A 21,587-nucleotide genomic window follows, 5' to 3' on the forward strand; every position below is an offset into this window, starting at 1 on the left:
GCTCTAAACAGAGGCAAATGCACAGATACATGGATTGCTTTTCTTCTGAGATCTCCTAGAAGATTACACTTGCGTCTCTGATTTAGACCTTTCACAACCTGTTGTCATATGGCTGTGGCAAAATAGGCAGGAGGGTGAAGGGAAACGCTATCAGAGGGTTAGGCATCAGGACAAAACACTACAGCTGAAACATTCCTGTTACACGAGACATTAAATACATATAATTATTTTGGTTTGAAAGAAACTGGATTTCTTAGAGAATGAACTGTAGAGAAGGAGTTTTCTTCTTGAAATCCTAAGCAGTCTCCAGCCTACATGCTAACCTGGGATTTTCAGTTTATTTCCAGCTATGGTACCTTTCATGGCAACCTGATGGGGCATTGACAATGTGTCCCCCACCTCACATAGTGACATGACTAGCACTTTAAGAAAAAATGAGTTTTGCTAGTAACTTCCTAGCAGTCTGCTATAGAGACAAGGTAAAAAGTTTAAAAAGGATTACTGCTTCAAGGAAAAAATGTTTATCAAGAACTGCTCAGCCTATCTCATTAAAAATAATAAAGCAGTCAGAGGATGAGAAAGTTCCTCGGTTGCGCAAGCTACTGCACAAAGCACTCCATTTTCACGACTCTGGCTGCTGAAGTTTAGACGCCACTGTAGTATAGGGTTTGGGGAATGGTTTCAAGCACTCGTACTGTCGTTTCATGGTGCAGTGAGTGTACTGGTTCTTAGTCACTGTGAAGTATATGCAAGCTTGGAAACAGCTCCACCAATCAGTTTTCTCGTTGTGCTTTCATATCTGAATAATTCAGAAATAATCTACCCTCATTCCTTTCCCTCTTGCCCCCAGCCTTTTCTATTTATGGGGGGGGGGGAGGTGGGGTGTGTGCGAAAGAAGTCTCTCGAAAGTAATTTTGGAGAGTTTTGGGAGATTGGTGTCAAAATGCAAGAGATGCAATTGCTTCATTGTGCATACTGCTGGTTCCTGTTCAAAGGTTTGAATGAGAAGATACATACTTCCAACAAGGATCTAGTAAAGAGTGGATGATAATTTCTTGCAGTGAGTTGTCTTCCACCTGACATGTTACGTAGTACTCTAATACATGCGCAGAGTCAGACAATAAACTGGCAGGCGTAACCCACTGACGTCAATATTTGTATTCCTCTACATAAGTCCTTTAAATCTGGATTTCTCTTAAATGAATTGTGTTCTCTGTAACATTTATAATGGGCTCTTTTCTTTCTTCATTAAAGTCTGTATCAGCATTCTCCTTCTCTATGTTTTGCCTCAGGGCTCTTGATGTATACAAAGACTCCTCTGTTTTCTGCTCTTAGTCACACGCTTTCACTCTTAACCTCAGCGCTATAAACTAAACATCCACCCACTATGGCTGGAGATGACCCTGTTTACGTCTGCTGTTCAAATCACGACAGCAACAGTCATGAAACTATGTTTCATAGAGACAATTAGCTTTTAATAAGTGAACAATAAGACTTGACTTTTTATAGCATTAGGAGTTTTTGCAAAAATTTGAACAGAATTAAATAGCCGGAAATGGCTAATGGGTCTCTGCAAAGAAATAGCTCGTTTCAATCATTTTCCTTCACCACCTTCTTTATTTACTCTAGATGATTCATTGCAACAGTCCACAGTAGCGTTGGGCCATCTGAACTCAATCTGAGGCAGCAAGGGAACAGATATGGTGACTGGGGCTTACTTTAACATTTCTTAGTTTAGCTGGATGCTGGTCAGAGTGATAGGCCTGAAATAGGACTCTTCTGTATCCCACCAGCAGGTAAAGTATGTGTAGATGTAGGATTGCGGGATCACCCATGACTGTGAGAAATTTCCATTTTTGGACCACTTTGCAATCAGCGTTAACTGCTGAGACTGCTAAGCAGGTCTGGTTGAGAGGCTGCCTCTTCCTGCAGGGAACACCAGCCCGCAGGAAGCAGCGTGAGCTGATGACGGATTTGGGAACGTGAGAGAAAAGGGGCAGGAACACGGTTAACATTTTATAATGTGGAACAACTTGTTAATTTTCTTGTAAACAGTTGAAATAAGCTGTCAGGCTGAAGTCAGGTTTATTTCTGTACAAACAGTAGCAGGTGAAGAACATGCCACGAGCAGGGTGCAGTTTGCCATGAGGGGCTGCTGCTCTGCTGGTGGGTCTCAGCAGGTGCCACTGGAGGCAGGACAAGCCTGGGGGAAGCGCACAGCTCTTCCCTCTGGGCCCACCTGTCCTACCTACAGGTGCTTGCTCTGCTTCCACTTTCCTTTCATAATATGGTGAGTGCTATAAGCAAACAGTGCTGTGATGCAGTTTTTGTGAGCAGGATTGCAGAGTGTTCCTCGAGCTTCTCCTCCGCAACCCTGCTGCTAATTTCCAGCTCTGGTGGAGGCAGCTAGCCTGTGCTCTCAGCCCGGCTCTCCTTCTCGCAGGAAATCCTGGGGCTCCTCAGAAGAACAGCAAACTCACTCGCTTTCCTTGGTGTTCTCACGTGGGCCCCTCTGACAGGATTAGGTTGCAGAGTTCATTTTACCTGTCAGTGCAAGCACATGCCCTATAGTACATTTGCTAGCACTTTCATTAATCTAATTTTAAATATCCCAAGTGAATGTCTTTCTGCTATTTCCCTCAGGAGGTTGTTGTACCTTCTAATAAATCTCACTGACCAAAGGTTTTTCCCCACTATCCATCCTAACTTCTTTCTCTCTTAATTATATTCCCGTACCCTAGTTATATGTCCTTGTGTCACTTTACAAGCAGACTATACCAAAGACATTTCTATATCTAATGCACTCCAGAGCTCATTCACTTTCTTGGCAAAAGCTCCTATTGGCTTCAATGTATCCTTGTGCAGCTTTGGGGTAAGTGCTGCCATTGCCCTGCATGCCAGCATATGTCCCTGGAGCTGGCAAGGCACACCAAGGCTAGGCTAGTGTTGCGCTGAGCCCTTCCACTGCTGCTCTGGGCCTACTTTCTGCTTGGGACTGCAGAAGACTTCAGCAAGGGTCAAGAAATGGAAAGCAAGACCTATTAACCCAGAATAATTTTCTGGAAGCAGAGGCTTTTGGCAGCACCTGACTCCCCTGCCAACTGGCGCTGGCTTCCCCAGCAGGGCTGGCGGTGGCCCAGTGAGGACGCTGGCCCCCAGGAGGACACCAGACTGCTGTGCCCCAAGGGGGCCTCCGTGCTGCTGCTTTGGCCACTAGCTACAAAGCTAGGCCATGAGGAGGTGAGTGATTCCCGGGGTCACCCTAGACTGTCTTCCCTCATTATTTTTCCTCTATGATCCTGGGTCATGGTTCTTGGGAGCAGAGAACTGGGGAAACCAAACAGTTCCTTGAGTTGTACCTAGGCATGAATGAACATTTAATCAGTCAGGGACCTGGAAAAGAAACGCTTTATGATGTTAGCTGTTATTCTGACACGACATTATGCGGTCCTTATGCTTATACCTGAACCAGGCACTTTTTCTTCAGGTAGCCTTACCCACAGAAACCAAACCATCCTCACTCCCACTGCAGTGATTCACTTGCCCTTTAAAAAAGAAGAACTGAAGCAGCTCTAAGAAGTTCTGCAAACCAGTTTAAAAAACTGTATGATTATGTAATACTAAGAACAGCCCTCTTGTCTGGGCTCTGAGGGCACCGACAGCCTGCCCCATCCCTGCCCACCCCTGGGCCTCCCCCCCTGCCCCAGGCCTGTGTTTCAGCCCAGCCTGGACATGTTAGAAATGGCTTACTATTGCTAACATCCCACTGGGTTGTGATCTTTAGTTAAAGGAAGGGGTGCTTGGAGTCATTCGACCAATCTGGCACTTTAGAGGAGTGGCTGCAGCAGAGAAACGCGGAAGATGGGGAAGGGAATTATTATTCCTGATTCTTAAGCTGACTTGTAACACAAGATGCAGAATTAGATCCAGCAAGAAGCACAGGTGCTTTGCTGTCTCTTTTGAGGTTGAAGTCCATATCCACAGTCTTACTCACCTACCGCCTAATCCTGAAAGGGCTTTTCACATACCAGTTCCTTAAATGCCTAAAATTATGCCAAAGGTGCTGAACGTCTGAGGACCCATCTCATGCCTACGTCCTGTGAGAGCTAACAAGCAGGTGCTCCTCTGCGTGCCTCATTTGGGATACCTGCTGGGGTGCACAGCACCAAACTAGGGTTTCTGAAAGATGGAGGGTGGTGAGATTTTTTTTCCCCGCCGTCATCCAATAACTCAGATGTGAGCGCTCATTCAGAGCTGTTGTTCTGCTGTCATGAGGGATATGAGCTTGGGTCATCTGCTCCCAGAAGAGTGTTCTACACACATGACTGGTCTGATCCAAATTTCTCCTACCAAAGCTGTAACACTTAGATATTTTGGGGTCAGAGATAAGGGAAACAAACAGAGTGAATACGACTCTCTGTCTTCAGACTAGAAAAAGCAGGAGAGGTGAGTGTAAATTCCATGTTCCAGTTAAAGTTTAATATTAATTGGATTTGAGGGCTCAAGTCTTTGAATGCTGAGCTGAGGGAAGCTCCTTTGCAAGGTACTCAAATCCTATAGAGCAATGTTTCACTGGACACTGTCCTCACTTTCTTAATGCCTCGTCAGCTGGCTCCCTGCTCAGGATGCCAGCCTTGGGCCCCACTTTTAGCCATCTACCACTTACATTGCCTGAGGAGCCATTCAGGCCCCCAGTTCAGACTGGTGGAGTTGATGGAGTGGCTGGGTGCCTAAAAGTTCGGTGTCACAGAGTTCAAGGTTAGGATGCTAACTTCCCTTTATGTCTCTATGCTTCTACTTATTCATCATTGTGTGAAATAGGGTAGTGTGTTTTTTTAGTCTCAAAATAGACACAGGGTCTATAAAGGGACGTTACTTCTGTGCATTGCACTTCTTTGTCTATGATAAGATATGATTTCTAATGTCTCATATTTTTGAGTTGGTACATGTCCAGAGCACTTCCTCATCTTGCCAACTAGTGATTAATTGGCCGTACTGAAAGGTTCAACACTTTTCTGTACATTTACCAGAGGAACTAGACAAATGCGTGCTCTGTAAAGAGTAAAAACATATCCTAAGTGGATTTAAAAATAGGTCATCACAGGCTTGTTTTAGACTCTGTGCCCTGAAAACACGTAAGGAAAGGTGCACTACCTTTCTGGTACCATGATTTTTTTTAACTTAGTGATGAGTTGAGACTTCAGTGAAAAGTATGGAGATTTCTGTTTATCCTCAGGTAAAGACAGCACAGATAGCAGAAGTGCAGGCCTCCTTGTGCTACCCCAATGTTGTCAGCTCTCATAAAGGATGTGGTTTTTGTCCTTTGCTGCAGGAATTGTCATGATGATACGAAAAGCTCTACTTTCCCACAGCTCAGGGAACACTATTGTTAAAACATAGGCCTAGGCAGAGCCTTGTCAAGCAGTAGTTTCGTTTACAGTCCCTGTGCTGCCCAGACATCTTTCAGCAAGCAGAGCCATATATTAAGGGTCTGGAGGGTTAATTAATAAGGCATTTCACAGCTAGGAGCATTGAGAACAGTTCAAGCAAAGCTTGGAACTAAACCCCGCTCTCTAATACACAAAGTTATGCCTCAGCTACTTGCTACATAGCCTTTTCAAAGGAAATGCCAAATTAGGACCTTCTACAAACCATGTTGTCACCCTTCAGCAAGAAAACTTCATGAAGCAACTTGACCTTATTCCTGCTTCTGCTCTAGCATCTGATTTGTTAGCCCTAAGGTTGGAAATTCATGCTCTTGTAACCAGACATTCGTGGTTCATCTCTTGCAGATGACCTAAACATGGGTGTGTTTCAGCTGGCCATGGTGCTTGTAACCACTAGACCACAATCTGCTCCCAGAGCCAAGAATAGCAGGGAGACTTCTGATGCTCCACTTTCAACAAAGCTATCTCACTTACAACAAATTCTGGAGTGCTGGCCATGCTAGTAAACTGACAGGGATCCTACAAGCAGGCAGGTAGAACTGGAAACGGGAAGGCAGAATAAAAAAGAGAAAGGATTTTTAAAGAAAGAATTTTCTAGTCTTGGGTGGGTTTTTTTGAGTCTGACTCATGATATTTAAACTTGTGTTAGGTTACGGTGTTGCCAAACCTAATATATCTTATCCTTCATCTGCTCCTGTCTCCAAAGTTTTCATGCTTATTCATTCCTTGATCTGCCTTTTGGGATGGACTCTAAGGACACCAACCAGTAGCAAATGGGATAGGTTTTTTTGTATTGTGGACATCCCCTGAAAGAATTGCACTGAAATAACAGAGTAACAACTGCTCTTGCGGACCACCGAACGCTCTCCAGACAGTCATTACTTTTGGTCATTGCCAGCCTAAGTTGATTTGAACAGGGAACCAATAAAGAAATTCTGTCAAGCCTGGGCAAGTTATATTTCTGTTTCTCCATCTGAATCATTTCTTGACTGCTTGTTGAATGCTTGAGAGTCAGTTGGGTGCCTTCCAAAACAAAGTAAAGATAGCCTCCCTGTCCCAGAGAGGTTACACTGCAAACAGAGATTACCCAGCATGTAATAACAGTCTTCAGTGTGTAAAGAAAGTAACAGAGAGAGTTGATCATATGGACTGTGTAGACAGGACCTAAAGACAGCTGTGAGGCCATACTTGTTGCTTGTTCATGTTATTTGCTTGTTGAAGATGTACGCTGGTGCCCGGCCCCCGCCCACAGCCCTGGTGCTCCCAGCCAAAAGGAGGCAAGCCTTGGAGGATGCGCTCCCTTGCCCTGGGGCCAGCTGGTGGCCTCTCCTGCCTCCAGCTCCCCAGCTGCCCTTGCGTAGGGGACACGGGGCAGAAAAGAGCTTACAGGGTCCCTTGCACACGCTGCTTGCTCCAAAGGCAGGAGGGGGAGAGATTTTTTAGGCAGCCCAAGCTTGGGTTGAACTGTACTGGGACACCAGGTACAGCGAGGAGGAACCTGGGAGCGCTTTTTGTCCGAGACAGGAGAGACGTAGCCCTAGACAGTTCGCTTGCCAAGGGCAGGTCCCCACTGGTTTATACACATATGTATACTATAAACATACGTAACGCTTTAAACTGAGCTTACTAAAAAGGCTTGCACGGATATCCCACATGATCTAAGTGACCAAGGCTTTGTTACCAAGCTTTTTAACAGGAAAGGAGGCTTCTGGATCAAAAATTATAATGTTTCAGCACACATAAATTACAGGTTCATCCCCCTACATACTGACAGTTATAAACAGCCCTTTCTTGGCCCTAGGTCAGATACATTGCTTTGGCCATAATTGCACTCTTTGTAGATACTTTGTTTTTGTTTTGGCATCATAAGTTTGTGTCATGAGCCTCGCCTTTGCAGTGCTGTGCGTGACTCCTGCTCCCCTTTTCTGTCATGATTGCAGCCAGCAGCATCTGGGTGCACAGGACGAAGGACACACAGTATGGGTCCCCAGCAAGAGGAGAGCAGCTGAGCAGGGAAAACGTCTCAGTTTTGTGCAGGACACGTCATGGCAGCCCAGTGAGAAACCCAGGAGCAGCAGCGTGCAGCGAAGGGGACTTCCTCCAGCCTCCCTGTCAGAGGAGGAAGCAGCGTTCATTATCATTCTTGTTTCCCTCTATCCTGCAGTCAGGTTTTCTGCTTGTTTTTCATTGTGCCCTTCACGTGTTTTTCATCTCTCCAGAATTCACTGGCTTTGTTTAAAATAGACTCAGAGTGACTGCCAAGACTGTATCCAGAGAGAGAGAGAAAGAGAGAGAGGAAAACGCACGGAGGCCAAGTTCCTATAGAGTTATCAGAAGCTTTCACTCCCCATTAGGATCTATGAATCCTCCAGAAACCTGGCCTTCTCGGAAAGACCCCTGTAAAGCCATGATAGCTCTTCCCATGAGAGCCACTGAGGCATTTTTCCCCAGGACAGTGCACTTCAGCACCCAGTGGTATCTCCTGTGAGTTGCTCCCAGGTGCCCCGACAAGTCTCTTCTCTATTTGATTTTGCTCTTTCTTTGCAGTGCACTGAATATATACGGAGAAAAATCATGAAGTTAGAGAAAAGTGGCTTGAGGGTGCTTGACTCAGAAAACTTCAAATGTAATATACCCATAGAGTAATAGATCTTCATCAGAGCACAATATTGTGGTTTAGGCTTGTAGCCAAGAAGGATTTATCCTGGGGGTCTTTGCTGGGTATGTTTGTCTTCTCTTTGTGCTTGATCATCTTCTCCTAACCCAACCCTAAAGGGACTTCCTGCTTTGTCTCTGAAAGGAGATGGTTTTGCTAAGCAGTTCCCTGCCTGGATTGTAGAATTTCCTTCTTTCTGAAACAGTTCAAGTCAGCAAGATGACAAATATATGTAAAACTGAAAACCAGAATCAGCTCCTTCATCACCAGAGCAGAAGATATTAAAATGGAGACAAAAATGTATGACCTTCACATTTATGCAGAACAGTCTGATTTACTGTTTTTCCTCTTTTTTACTCTGATTTACCAGAGAGCTTTGGGGCCTATTTCTTAATACTTCTCAATCAGAAAAGTTTATTGAAAATACTTGACGTGGCTGGTTGGGATAGCCTTTCCTACAGAAGCAGTTCTTTCTGACAGAAAGTAAACAAAACTGGAGCATGTTTTATGAGCACCACTTCTCCCGCTAGAGGCAAAAATGCAACAGCTGAAAGCAAGCAGCTCTAAAGTTTCAGTTGCTAGAACAAGCAATAATGTAAATCTAAAAGATATCAGGAGCAAAGGGATAGTCCTTCGATGCTTTGGTTTCAAAGGGGCAGCAAGGTCTCTTGTTGACTGTAGCACTCTGCAGTCTCTTGCCACCTGCTCTTTCCTGCACTGAGGTCTCTAAGTTTACGTCTTGGTCATTTCCTGCTGCTCATTTTTCCCAGGCACTCTAGATGGTCCTAGGAAACCAGTCTTTCAGTTGTGCAATTAGGATTTTTTTCTCCTTTGCCTCTCCCCTCCCTCTTTCCCCACATTGGATTTCATCTTTGTTGTGTTGCTCACCCAGTTGCAGCTCTTCCACCTCTCTGTAGCCCAAATCTGAATTTCTCTGGAGTTGCTTCATTGATTTGTTACCTTTCACAAAGGGACCTCTTAGGCAGCGGGGAGGGAAAGCTACCTTGTCTAAAGCAAGTGCATTGTGGATCCCAGACATTTTTAATACTGAAGGAGTTACAGTTCTAGGTGAAATGTAAAAACGATGATCTCCTACCACTTGTTTCTCCACTCCCCTTTGAGGGTGTTTTCCTCTGCTCTCAGCACCATCACAGCTAATCTTGGCTTTGTGCAGCCAGCTTACTTATGTTCCTCCTATTATTTTTTATAGGAAAAAAATGTAGTTTTACTATTCTTTCCTGCACGCTAGAAGAGACTGACGGAAGCAAAAGTCATCTTCTACAAATCTTGACTACAGAATGATGTTAATTAAGGCAGCGCAGATCATTTGTGAGGCCAGAGGGAGCTGAACACCCAGGTTCTTCCCTGCTCCCTCACTGACACCAGCTCAGAGTTTTCAGGGAAATGGGAGCGTCCATAGCTATGACTTTCATTTACGTGTTTCCTTACTGTGATTAGGTCTGCAATTATGGTAAGCGCATGGAGAACTCAATGCCCAAAGTATGAACTCTTTGTTTTGAAAGTCTGGGCCCTAACGTCTTGATGACTCACTTTGTCCGTGTAAATAATGACAGAAAAATACTTATTTCTTCATAGCGTTGTGAAGCTTCAGAACGCTTCTAAAAGGGTGTTGGGATCCTAGGACTAAAGGGGAAATTTGATGCTCCCGCTACTATCATAAATTAAATCTTTGGTCATTCACTTCATTCGTGGTGTTAGTGCTAAAATGCCCTGTAAGGAAGGAGCGCTACTTTCATTGTTTTTTTTCTAACACTATTTTTCTGCCTCTTCGTGGATGAGCAGGGAATACTCATGTAGCCCAAGAAAATCTTGAGTCACAAAACGTCTTTCTGCCTAACTTGGTACACTGAATGTCTAATTTAGCATTGTGCTATGAGGTGATGACTCCTCCTAAAAAGCTCTATATCCATTGCAGCAATTAGCCTTGTGTGTTAATGATATCCCCTTCTCCCCCCTAAACTTAGAGTAGAGCGGAGAAGGAGGTAAGGAAGGGAGTAACAGGAAAATGCCAGTGCTGTGAACAACAGCATGAGACGTAAGAGGGAAGAGATGCCATCCCCTGGGTAACCAGCAACATCTGAAGGTACACAAAATTAAGCACAAATTAAGCCTTTGTACACCTAGCAGAAATTAATAAAAGCAGTAAGACCGGGATGTTTCTTCTTTAGTTCTTTTTGAGCAGCTCTGAAAATGAAGCGAATTAATGGTTTCCAAACGTAGTAGGTAAATTTGCAGCAGGCAGAAACACGAGAATAAAGAGGGTGGTAAAGCAATATTAAAACTGAAGATTACAGACTGGAAATTGGGCTCAGTGCAAAATCTTTTTTTTTTTTTTTTAGTTACTGTAACTATAAGCAAGAAGCGATTGCCAGAGGAAATGAGAATTTAAGAAAATATAGACAGCTTGGCAGGGTCACAAAATGAAGGCTTTAAGGAAAGAAAATTTAGAGAACAGAAGGAAATATTAGTCGGAGAAATGATAGCAGCATAGAAACATCAGGTTTTGAAAGAAGTAAACCTGCACCAAAATTTTTAACATCAAAGTCTGTTACCACATGAAAATGTAAATTTTGTCATATTGATCTTGGGGTGGGGGGAATTATGTGCAAGCTTATTTTTTAACCCATTGAGGGGGAAAACCGCATACTTAAAGACAGGGAAAGAAGAAACTGATTCCAGCAATTTAATAGTTAAGCTGTTGGAATAGTTACCAGACAGTGTTTCTGTAGGAATGATGAAGCTGAGATTTAGAAGACGTTGAAAGAATTGTGATTCTGAATGGCCAAATACACATTAGTGCCCCCACCTTGACACAAATAAACCACAGCTGCCTGGACAGCATAATTCCCTTTTGGCTTGAAACTGTATATGTTATTCAGAAGGCTCTTTGAGAATAGAAGTAGCCCAGTGAGAGATTCATAGAGAAGCCGGGGATCTAAAGCTGACCCGGCAAATAACTGCTTCTCGGTGCCTGTGCAAGGAGACTGAGGTAGATGCAACCTTAGCAAAGGTAGTTGGAAATGTAGAAAAATAAGCCCTGACGCTGTCTCCTCAGAATACAGCAAGGCAATAGCAGGTGCTCAGAGGCCGCTGGGAAAGGCCCGGTGCTGCATCCCTAACCCCAGAAAACTTGTGCTGCCTTTGCGGCCTTTGTTCAGTTATCAGCAGAGGGAGGTATCTGGCCCCTCCTCAGTCTTTAATCTGCAATTTTCAGCCTCTCCAATACATGAAGTCACTGAACTTTCTGACCTGTTTACTCAGTGCTCCCAGAGGCTGTTCATTTCCAAACATTACCTTGTTAAACGTACTTGGAGTCCCCAGTTCAACCCTTTATAGTATTTATTTATTAGTCTGGTTTAGTCTGTGAATGCTCCAGCAGCAGCCACTTCCTCACCAACTGTACCCTGCAGAGCAGCACCCTCTGCCTTCACCTCCCGCAGCACCCTTGTCCTTACCAGCTGCAGGGACAGCTAGTGCCTCCGGTGTGTAACAGAGCACACTCAGAGCCCAGTTACTAATCCTGACATGGCTCCCAAAACAGCCTGGGTCAGCCTGGCTGACGATGTTAGGTCACTCTCGTGCAAATTTGGGAGACTCTTGTTAGAGTCCAGCCAAACATAAGAACTCCTTCCGCAATTCAATCAGCCAAACGGTGTTCGATCCACATCCCCTTGGCCTTCATGTGCATCTGAAAACAACACACTGGCCGTAAAGGCAGCGCTCATGGAAGGCATCAGATGCCTCATGCCAGAGGCAGAGTCACCAGGTATGAGCAGGGCAGCCTGTTTGCAGTCCCGGTTCAGGAAACTCTACCCAAGGTCCTGATGGAGTGTACCTGGGAAAAAATTTATAATGGGAACAGCTTGGTGGCGTGTAGACAGAGATTTCCAGATTATTTTCTGCTTGATGCTAAGGTACACTAGATTTAAATCAACTCGATTTCAATCACGTTAGAAGTAAAAGACTTAGTACACACTTCTGCTTCAGGAAGATGGTATGACTACAGCCTCCGGGCAGAACTAGCAGTCTACTGCTAGCAACGTGGAAGTGAGCACAGCATGGAAAACCGGCCTGAGAAAACTGTAAATATTTGAGCAGTTAATCTGTGCTACATTATCAGTACCCGAGTTAGCTAATTAAAGCTAGCTCATGCAGATCTACAAAAGCTTTGGTCATGCCTTTGGACTGCAGTATAGGCATACCTTGTGTTTCTAAGAATATTTGCTCCTGCTCTCAAGAATCTCCTTCTAATTATTTAATGTGTTAAATACATTGAAGTGAGGGGCTCATGGATATACAGTCAGATATGATCAACAGTCTGTCAGAGATAATAACAGTGGAGACTGTTCCTTGATGCAGATAGCTGCTATTCATGCTTTGGGATATTACTGCATTACACTCCAAGATGCAGCGCGGTGCTGGGACAGGCAGGCCATTACTTTTCCGAAGAAGCCGCCATGAATGCCCTGTATACACTGACTGTCCTTTTCCTTTGCCCTTCAGCTTGCAAAGAGCTTTGGTAGCCTCACAACTGCAGACACCACATAAGCAAATCTTTGTGTATTTGCTCCTATTAGTTCTGTTGGCTAGACATTTTGGGAAAGCTAACCATGCCATGTAGTCTGCTGCAATGCAGGACGGATCCCAGAGTGTTTTACAAATGATATTTAATTCAGGATTCATCCCATCTAATCTAAGGCGTTCAGCTGGAATAGCTAAACCAAAGCTTTGGCACTTCAGCCGAGCACCTATCACTCAGACCAAGGAGTCTAGTTCCTAGTGATCCCTTATCCATTACTGGGGTGCTGCTCCCCCAGCCCGAAACACTGCCTCTGTCCGGGGGACAACCGGGAGACGTCTGTCTTTGTCCCACTGGGAATTCCCCTGCTTGCTGCAGAACCATTGCCCAGGATATGGGGAATCCGCTGGGTTTGCTGGCCATGGCTGTTTCATGTTCCTTTCAGATGTGCTCTGAAACACAATAGTGTGGTGTTCACCTGAAATGGCCATGCCTACAGATGAAAACGCCTTGGGATAATGCTTTGTTTAGCTGAAGCTGGAAGAAGATAATTCCTCCTTTGCAGGCAGCGGAGTGGAAATGCCCGACTGCAGCATGAAAGCACTGAGGTGCTGGTGCTGGCAGCCACTGAGGTGAGTGCTGGCCAGGTGCAGGAGGGGCAGGGAAAGAAGACAGAAAGAGAGGAACGTGCTTGACAATGTGTTTAGCTATGGGGTCAGCATGCAGAAAAGCTTCACAATTCACTGCACAAGCTCTGAACTGCTGGAAAAGGGCCCTGAACTCTCCCCCACTTTCTGAGCCCAAGGCAGAGCTTGTTCTGCAGTGCTGAGCAGCTGAGGTGGGGAAAGGCAGGTGATACTCTTTGCTCTTGCTGAGGTCTGTATATTCCTTGTGTTGTCAGTGGGAAGGATTACTTATTTTAGGGTCCTGGGCAAAGCCTATGTGTTATGTGCTGTACCCAGTGTATGTCCCATGAAGATTTAAACTGCTCCCTGGTGCAAGCCTGGAGCTTTGGGACATGAGATGCTTAAGTGGCCGCAGGTGTCTAAAGATTTGGGCTTGTTCTTGGGGTCAGTACAGCTGAGTGTGTCAGCCTTTTCTCTCGTGAGGGGGGGAAGAGATGGAGAAGTGAGGGAAGACACAGTAGTGCAGCCCATTTAAATTAAAGGATACATGAGTTTAGTGGATTAAGGCCCACTATGGCCACTGAGTCATAGTCTGTCCTGCAGAAAATGTTACACCAAATGCTTCTATTGTAACTGCAGCAGCAGTCAGGTATGTCTTGCTCAAGAGAAATGAGTCCTTTGTGCTCTTTTTACAAGGAGCTTGAGGAACGCTTTGAAAATGCCAGTCCTGGTAGGGGAAGCAGAGAGGAAACAAGAGATATCCCATGCATTCTGATTCAAATGGTCTATCTAGCAAAATAGCTAGATTTTGGCATGTTGTTAGCAAATCTGTGGTGAATGCGTGTATCTTAGCATGGACAGTGGTGACTTAGTTCCCTTTAGAGCTGTTGGTGGCAGTCCATTTTTACCACTCCACTGCTGGTGCGGTGATATGCTGGTAACACAGTGGTATTTGTGTTGGCAAGACACCATGAGAGCTAACAAGCAAAATGGCTATATGGGATTCCAACTCACTCAAGTGAGCAAATCTAAGCGCTGCCTTTACTTCTTAGATGCAAAGTGTAATTAATCTGTGGAACTCACTGCCGCATCACTGAGGACAAGAACGCAGTGTGAGTAAACAAAACTAGATGGCTCTGTACAAGAATATTGACTTTTAACACTAAATTAGAGGAGGGAGGTGATATGAAGAGCATAAATCAAGATCTTCCAAATGGGGATTAAGAAGCAGTTTTTCCTAGCAAAGATTATTTCAAAAGATTTCTTGCGTCTTCTGGAAGAAGGGGTATTAGCTGCTGCCAGAGAGATGCTAGCAGAATAAATAAACTGTGTGTAGGCATGACATTTTAGGTTCACAAGCAAATGGGGCCACAGCGGCAACCAATTATTATAGCGTGCTGCACTGCTAAATGTGATTCCTGAAGTGACAACAAAATCTGCCCAAACTCTGTGGTAGTAAAGATCAGGTGGCCATATGAAAAGCCACTGTTCCCCTACCTGCCGCAAACAGCGTGGGCTACTAGCATTCCCTCCAAAGCCAGGGCAGGGGGAAGGGAAAGGGGGCGGAAAGTAGGTGGTTCCTCATGGTTGCCTATGGGCTGTCTTATCCTTCCACTGCCACAGATGGGGCTACCATCGCCTTCCCAGGAGTGAGAGTCATCTTAAGTTCAGCTGCTTATAATATTTAACATGATGCACATACAGGCTCTTGTTGTTATAGTCTGGGCTCAGTTAGTAGGTACAAGCAGTGCAGGTGGATAGTAAGAGCTGCTCAGAGTATTTGTCCCCTTCCCCCTTAAGATGAATCTGTTTCAAATAAGCCTAATAGAGACGCATATGCCAATATTGCATGACTTATTGCCGAATGCGATCTCTTTTTTTTTTAGCATGTGAAGTTTCTTTAGCATTCCTTCTTTCTTGCACTATTTTTACCTCTCCCTCTAGAATGTATGTTGGTGTGCCTTTTCTTCTCTCAGTGTCTGTTTTCTCTCAAGACCAATTTTTTTCTGTTGTATTTAATTGTTTTTCTCCTGATTTATTGTTCCAAGACCATGCTAGGCAGTATGTTTATTTATCATTTGGATTATTTTTAAATGGATGCAGAGCTCTAGGTCAGTGTTTAAAAATTAACTAATAAAATACACAAATGAGGCCCAATGGTCAACACATGATTACACATCCTCTAGCACTTGCATGCTACTCAGAACAGGCCACCAAGAAATACCAGCCCCAGGCCTCCAAAGCATGGAAAAGTTAACTAATATGGACTGAAATGGACTGGTAGAGAAAACATATGGGGACGCTCCACTGTCAACACCAGGCTGCTCTTCTGGTTAAACCAACAGGTGTTAGCATGAGCTCCCCAAAAGACCGACACCTTTGATGTATGATAGAAAAATACTGGGCTCTACCTAGTCCAGGTGTCTGCCTTCTAAGAATTGCTCCTCTCACTTCTAGGTGTTTTGGGAAAACGCATCTCAAAGTATAATATGTTACCCACAAGACAGGCCCAGAGACCAGAGGTTCCCACACCTTTCTTTTGCTGCATCTGTCCCCTTCCACCACAAAGGCTGCTCGTTCCTATTGAAAAGGAAAACCTGTGGGAGGCAGCTTGTGCCATTCTGCAAAGAGGCACAAAACCACCCATGAACTGCCTGATGGCATCTTGTCCCTGTGCCTGTCCACTATTTTGGACCTATCCCATGTGTGGCACCCCAACGGTTATATTCATCTCTTCACCCTGCATGTCAAGATTTCTCCAGTAAACAAACAAGTGGTATCAGCCACTAAGTGTATTTGGACTGAGGGGTTTTGGGTTGTGGAAGAGGCCCAGCAGAAGGGGCAGCCCTGGGAGCGGCAGTGCATATGCTGCCCTGCTGGCAGCATGTGGCAGGGGAGGTCGTGCTGCGCCGTTGCGGCGCGTGAGTCAAAGCCAGTGCACCACGCAAAGCAAAGCCAGACGTAGTCAGCTGGCAGCCACTGGCACCGGCCCCAGATACCCCTCGACACCGTGGTGTCCTGCAGGGGATTTTGTGAACACTGGGAGATTGATTGTCCCTGTGCAAAGTGTGTGTCTCAAGCTGGGAGGTGGCTTGAGACAGCAGGGGTGACAACCACATTCGTACTCGGAGGTGTCTCGCTGGCCAAGTCGAAAGGAAGGGCATGCGGACCCCGATGCGCCGACCTGACAGCCAAGTGCGTTGGGTTGCTTTGCATCGATGCCCGAAGCTGCGACCTGGGGTGGCGGATGGCAGCGCAGGTGGTGGGTGCTTCCAGCAAAGGAGCACAGCAGAAAGCGCCGTCCCGGGACTTCTGGAACTGCATGAGCTAAATGCACCTGCTCTGTCAGGCAGAGTGCTGATTTGTCGCTGCCCTGAAGATATATGGGACTTTCACATTGGTGCAAAGTGGGTGCAAAACCTCTCACAGGGGCTGGCTGTATCTTACCCCCTCCCACCCCCCGGACAGACGTTCGCCCAGCGTGCAAACAGCCCTGACCCTGGGCGGCAGGAACCAGCACGGCTCCCACTGTGAACAGAAGGGTGTTTTAGCAGTTGCCCCAGTGAAAACAAGATCAGGCTTTTTAGTGCAGTGTTAACAGCTCTGTTAAAATCCTCACACTTTCCAACAAAAGAAAGGCCCTCAGAGAAACCCAAACAAACACTCACACAAGCAACAGTGGAAGCTGGCTTGAGTTACAAACACAGGAAATTAAATACAAAACCATGTTACAATAGCACAGAGGATCTGACTTAAAATAAGCCAGACAAGAGCATGTAGTGTTGAGACTGCCATGTTTTCCCCAGCCCCGCTCACAAAGGGGTTGTCTCCAGAAGCGCACACACGCGTCTGTGTGGGCAAATACACGCGTGTGCCTGCACACGCTCATACATGAGCAAGCTCTGCCACTTGAAATTACCGGCAGAATTAAAATAATCCAGTAGCCTTTCTCTGGACAGAGCACGCCCAGTACACCTGTGCACCTGGACAGAGCTGCTTTAGCCAGGCCAGCAACTATCATATGTTTAAGGGAATAAGCCTGGTTTTTGTTTTGTTTTGTTTTTTCTTTTTCTGAAACAGAGATCCTTGCGGAGAGCCAGGGTACGGCCCAAGCTCACAGCGAACGGAGGCACGACTGACAACGGTGCAAAGGGGAGAGCACGGGCGAGGCGGCAGGAACTTCTTCAGTAGGTTTTATTGTTGCAGAAAAGGTAATATTTAATCTTCAGCTTAAATTGCGTTAGCAGCAGACCCCTTTACTCCAACAGAAATTCGCCCCGGTGGTTATGCCAGGATAGCAGCATTGCCTGGGAAAAAATCAGCTCCTGACTGACAAAAGACACACTGGGTGTCAACTGGGCTTTGCGGCCGGTCTCCTCGTGTGCCCCTTTCGTATTGCAGCTAATATATTACCCTCAGGTAACACCGTGTCCTCTGAAGAAGCCTCTTCCCACCTGCAGGCACGGGAGCCCGCAGTCAGAAAGGGGAGCGCAGCCTCCGGTTTGCATGTCTCGACTTGCCCTTTCCCTCAGGAAAGCCCTTCCCCTGAGCTGCAGATCCCTATCTTGCGTCCTCAGGTCTAGGGCGCGCGCTTGTTTTTCTCCTTTTATCTTCAAAACACTAGCAAATGTATTTCGAATGAGAACTCTATTATGTTTTCTTTTCCTTTATTACACTTTGCTACAGTTTGTCAATACTGGCTACCGGTGTTATTTGAGGCCACGCTTACCAAAAAAAAAAAAAAAAAAAAAAGGCCTTCCCGAGCTCTGGACATTTATCTGAAGTTCTGCATAAGGTCACATGTCTCCTCCAGCAGAAGGTCTTGCAAAGTTAAACAAAGTCCCCTCGCTTGCTCTGTCTGAGTAAATACAGACCATATTGGAGTAAATAAACAGCCAGGCAGTGTCCCAGACAATGGGCCTTGGCGATGAATTAATAAACTCTGCCTCTCGCATTAGCAGAGTGTGACTGGAACTGGCAGGAGGCCCTGGCTGGCCTCCAGAAACGATTATTACTAGACAGAGCCAAAGGAGACTTGGCACGGAGCAGAGCCCACAGCTGGAGATTAGGTAACAGAGTCAAAGTGCTCACGGAGCTGCCAGGGCGTTGGTTACCCGGCCTGAAGAGAGGGTCAGGATTGTGTTTTTGTAGCTCACATGCACATACAGTGCCGATCTCCCAAACTCACGCTGCTCCAGCTCGTAATCCACGGTAGATTTGTTCTGTAGAGTCGAATTGTCCTCTCAAGCCGAGGCCGTGAACCAAAACCCCGGTCTGGGCAAAACAAGGCAGGACGAGCGTGCACCATCCCTGTCCTCCCCACCGTCCAGAGCCTCTGATGCCCCTGGGTGAAACGGCCTGGCACTACTGCCAAGGGGACAGCAAGGCCTTGCAGTCAGGGCGGTGCTATTTGGGATGGGGGGGCGGGGGGGGACGCAAAATTTGTTTCTGTAACGAAAAGCTTAATCTGGGCTTGTCCCTTGAGCTGGTGTTGAACCAGAGGCAAGAGGACTGCGGAGGAAGGAAGCACCTCCTAATGGCTCGCACCGGGTGCAGGTGACCCCTGTGGGGAGCCGTTGCTAAACCAGCCTCGTTCTGAGCTGGACAGAGGTTATCACTCAAACCCATTAATGAGAGAGCTGTAGATAGGAAGGGACTGTGGGCAGCTGGTACAAGTCATCCCCCAGTTCCCACAGCTAAGAAAACGGTGGCTACGTTGCTCTATGGACCACGGTGAAGCAGCCCCTGAACTGTCTCCCAGACCAGAAGAACTATCACCTTGGAGCTTGGCAGCCCAGCAGCGAAATTAGATGAGTGCTGCAGCAACTTTAATTAGCTGGTTTATCAGCTGGGCTAACTCCAGCATGGATACCCTGCTGACACAGCTGTCCTGCTCCCAAGAGCTGAGCTCGTATCTTCACCCAGTGCTGGCTGGGCTTTGCAGATGTGCCAGCCCATTAAGACTTGTTCCCAGGATCTCTGACATGGGTCTACCCATTGCAATGTACAGACATGCCTGTGTTTGCAACTGATATCTCCGCCACAAGCTATAAACAAGCTAGCAACCTTGGGCAGGCCTGGCACTGAGTCCATGCTTACGAGAGTACAGGTGGAGAGGAAACAATGCCAGCTGCCCCCTGGGAAGTATTTTGAGAAGTATGGATGAAAACTGCTATCTTTTCCAGTGTCTTCTGAAGAAGGGCGCCTGTAAGCTAGACCACTCTCCTCTCGTCCACCCGTGGTGGCAGGGCTGCGGTCTGAACTCAGTCCCAGCGGCGAAGCCCCCACGCTATCCACTTGCCCAAAACTGCAGGAACATCTCTGTTTGGAGCCCGTGACTTTTACATCTCAGTGACTGTGGCTGTGGAAATAAAAATCAGGACAAAATCAAGCTTTCTTCGTCCCCTTATCATGAATGGAACTGCCTGGATTGCTTCAAAAACAGACTTTATCAAATATATAGCGCTCAGAAAAGTTACTAAACTGAAGGGAATGAAGTCTTTTATTTCATATATACTACAGAAAATGGCAATACAGGCGTTTCTTATCCTCACTTACGGGTGAATCCTAAACGTGTCCTGGACTGAATGTGCCCAAAGAAAAAACAATAATAGTTTCCAGCTCTGAATAGTGCCTTTTGTCCATAGGTTTCAAAGCCCTTTACAAAGGGGAGAAATCTCATTTTCTGTGTTTTCCACATGGAGGAACGGAGTCACGCAGGCGCAGCCTGCGCCCGCTCTGCTCGGTGCCACCCTGTCTCCTGGGGACCGTGCTGTGCCCGCGGCACCCAGCACCTCTCCTCAGAGGCCGAAATGCAGAGAGTAACTTTGTTCCGACTTGTCATTCACACATTTGTTAGCTATAAATGAGATTAGGGCCACAAACACCCCTGGCATGAGAGAGCTGATGTTGGGTCCAATGGAGGAGTCTTTCAGGGAATGCTGACCTGGGCTGATGTAAAACTGACCCCATACGGTCTCCACAGCCCTTTACTCACTCCCTGAACTCCTCCTTCTGCAGCAAGTGTTTTTTTTTTTTTTCTTTCATAACAAAATTTGAAGCAAAGAATTGCTTTCCATTAGCCAAGCTGTAGTTTTTATTCTTCTCCTTAAATCACCTTCAGCTTCAGGAGTGTGGGCAATCCTTGCTGGTGCCTCTAAACAACATTGCCTGGAGAGAAAACGTCTGCAGAAAGTGAAATTCAGAAGAGCTAATAAAACATTTTCTGAAGGGTTTGAATCTCTCATTCCAAAGAAAACAAAGAGGTCGACTGACCTTTCAACCTGACCCTTCTTTTTTTTTTTTTTTTTACTAAGGCATTAAGAAAAACATTCTGCAAACAATGAGTGCTCGTGGTAATTGTCCCTCCCCTGTGCCCCAGTTCTTGCCAAAAGCAACATTTCAATGGCTATGGGGGGTGGAGGTTGAAAGCAAATGAGTGAGCAAGCAAATGCTGGCTTTCACACATCAGTGGCTGGCTACACTGCTGACCACATCCAAGGAGGTTCAAGGTGAGGGAGTCGAGCTCTCCGGCTGTTCCTCTGTGAGTTTTACAGTTGCAGGTATCTGAAATGTTGCAATCGGAGTATGGAAATCTGTGTCAGAAACATTCAAGATGCCCAGTCAAAGGATAAGAAAAAGGCTTACACAGTGGTAAAGTGAAGTATAATTTCAAACCTAGCTCAAATGTCTCTTAAGTTGACTGCTGAATTCCATGTTTATTTTACATGCCACATCTATTCACTCCTGAGCCTGTCCTAGTTGTTTTCCCAGTGTCAGGGAAAGGCCTGGTTTGAAAACAACTTCATGGTATTTTTGTATGAGAAAAAGCTTCTCGTACGTTTATCTCCCTTGTTTTCTAGCATTAGGACCTGCAGTGGATCCTGCTGTGACATGTTTCCAGCTGCAAAAAGAATCAAAAGATTTAGGGTTGAGTTCCCTCCTGATTCTGGAACATGTTCCACTGTGCAATCTTTTGTAATATCTCTCTGCAATAAAAGCGCTAACGCTCTCCAAGAGGCCTCCCCTTTCACTTTCCTCATAAGGGGTGATGACAAGCTCCCAGCCCAATTGTCTACACACATCCTTAACTGTTCAGGGAGCTAGAGATTTAGCTACCTTTCCTGTGCTCTGGTCCTGGGCAAGTCACTTTGGCTTACCCCACCCATACCAAATTTTTGTAAAAACCCCTTCTAGCTATACTGGAGCAGCAGTGTTAGCACTGCTGGGAGATCGTTGTAGACAGGGTCTTTCTGCTGTCTGCAGGACTGTGCTGCCAGAAAAGGAGAATGGCCTATGCCAAGGTTCGTCTTGCTGAC

At 46.0% G+C, this 21,587-nt stretch overlaps 1 protein-coding gene across 4 annotated transcripts in view; it reads left to right on the top strand.

The window, feature by feature from the left end:
* Positions 1 to 21,369, top strand: part of BMF (Bcl2 modifying factor) — a 47,229-nt gene extending 25,860 nt beyond the window's left edge. The window contains exons 4-5 of one of the 4 annotated variants that reach the window (XM_068946271.1): positions 17,350 to 17,480; positions 19,455 to 21,369. In XM_068946271.1, coding sequence (XP_068802372.1) covers positions 17,350 to 17,460 — 111 coding nt within the window. In that variant the 3' untranslated portion in view covers positions 17,461 to 17,480; positions 19,455 to 21,369. Of the gene's footprint in view, positions 1 to 17,349; positions 18,000 to 19,454 lie in introns of those variants that run through there. The other 3 variants (XM_068946269.1, XM_068946275.1, XM_068946272.1) reach the window with 3 other exon arrangements.
* The last annotated feature ends 218 nt before the right edge of the window (positions 21,370 to 21,587 follow it).

The sequence above is a fragment of the Struthio camelus genome, chromosome 5 (assembly GCF_040807025.1).
Source record: "Struthio camelus isolate bStrCam1 chromosome 5, bStrCam1.hap1, whole genome shotgun sequence".
NCBI lineage: Eukaryota > Metazoa > Chordata > Aves > Struthioniformes > Struthionidae > Struthio > Struthio camelus.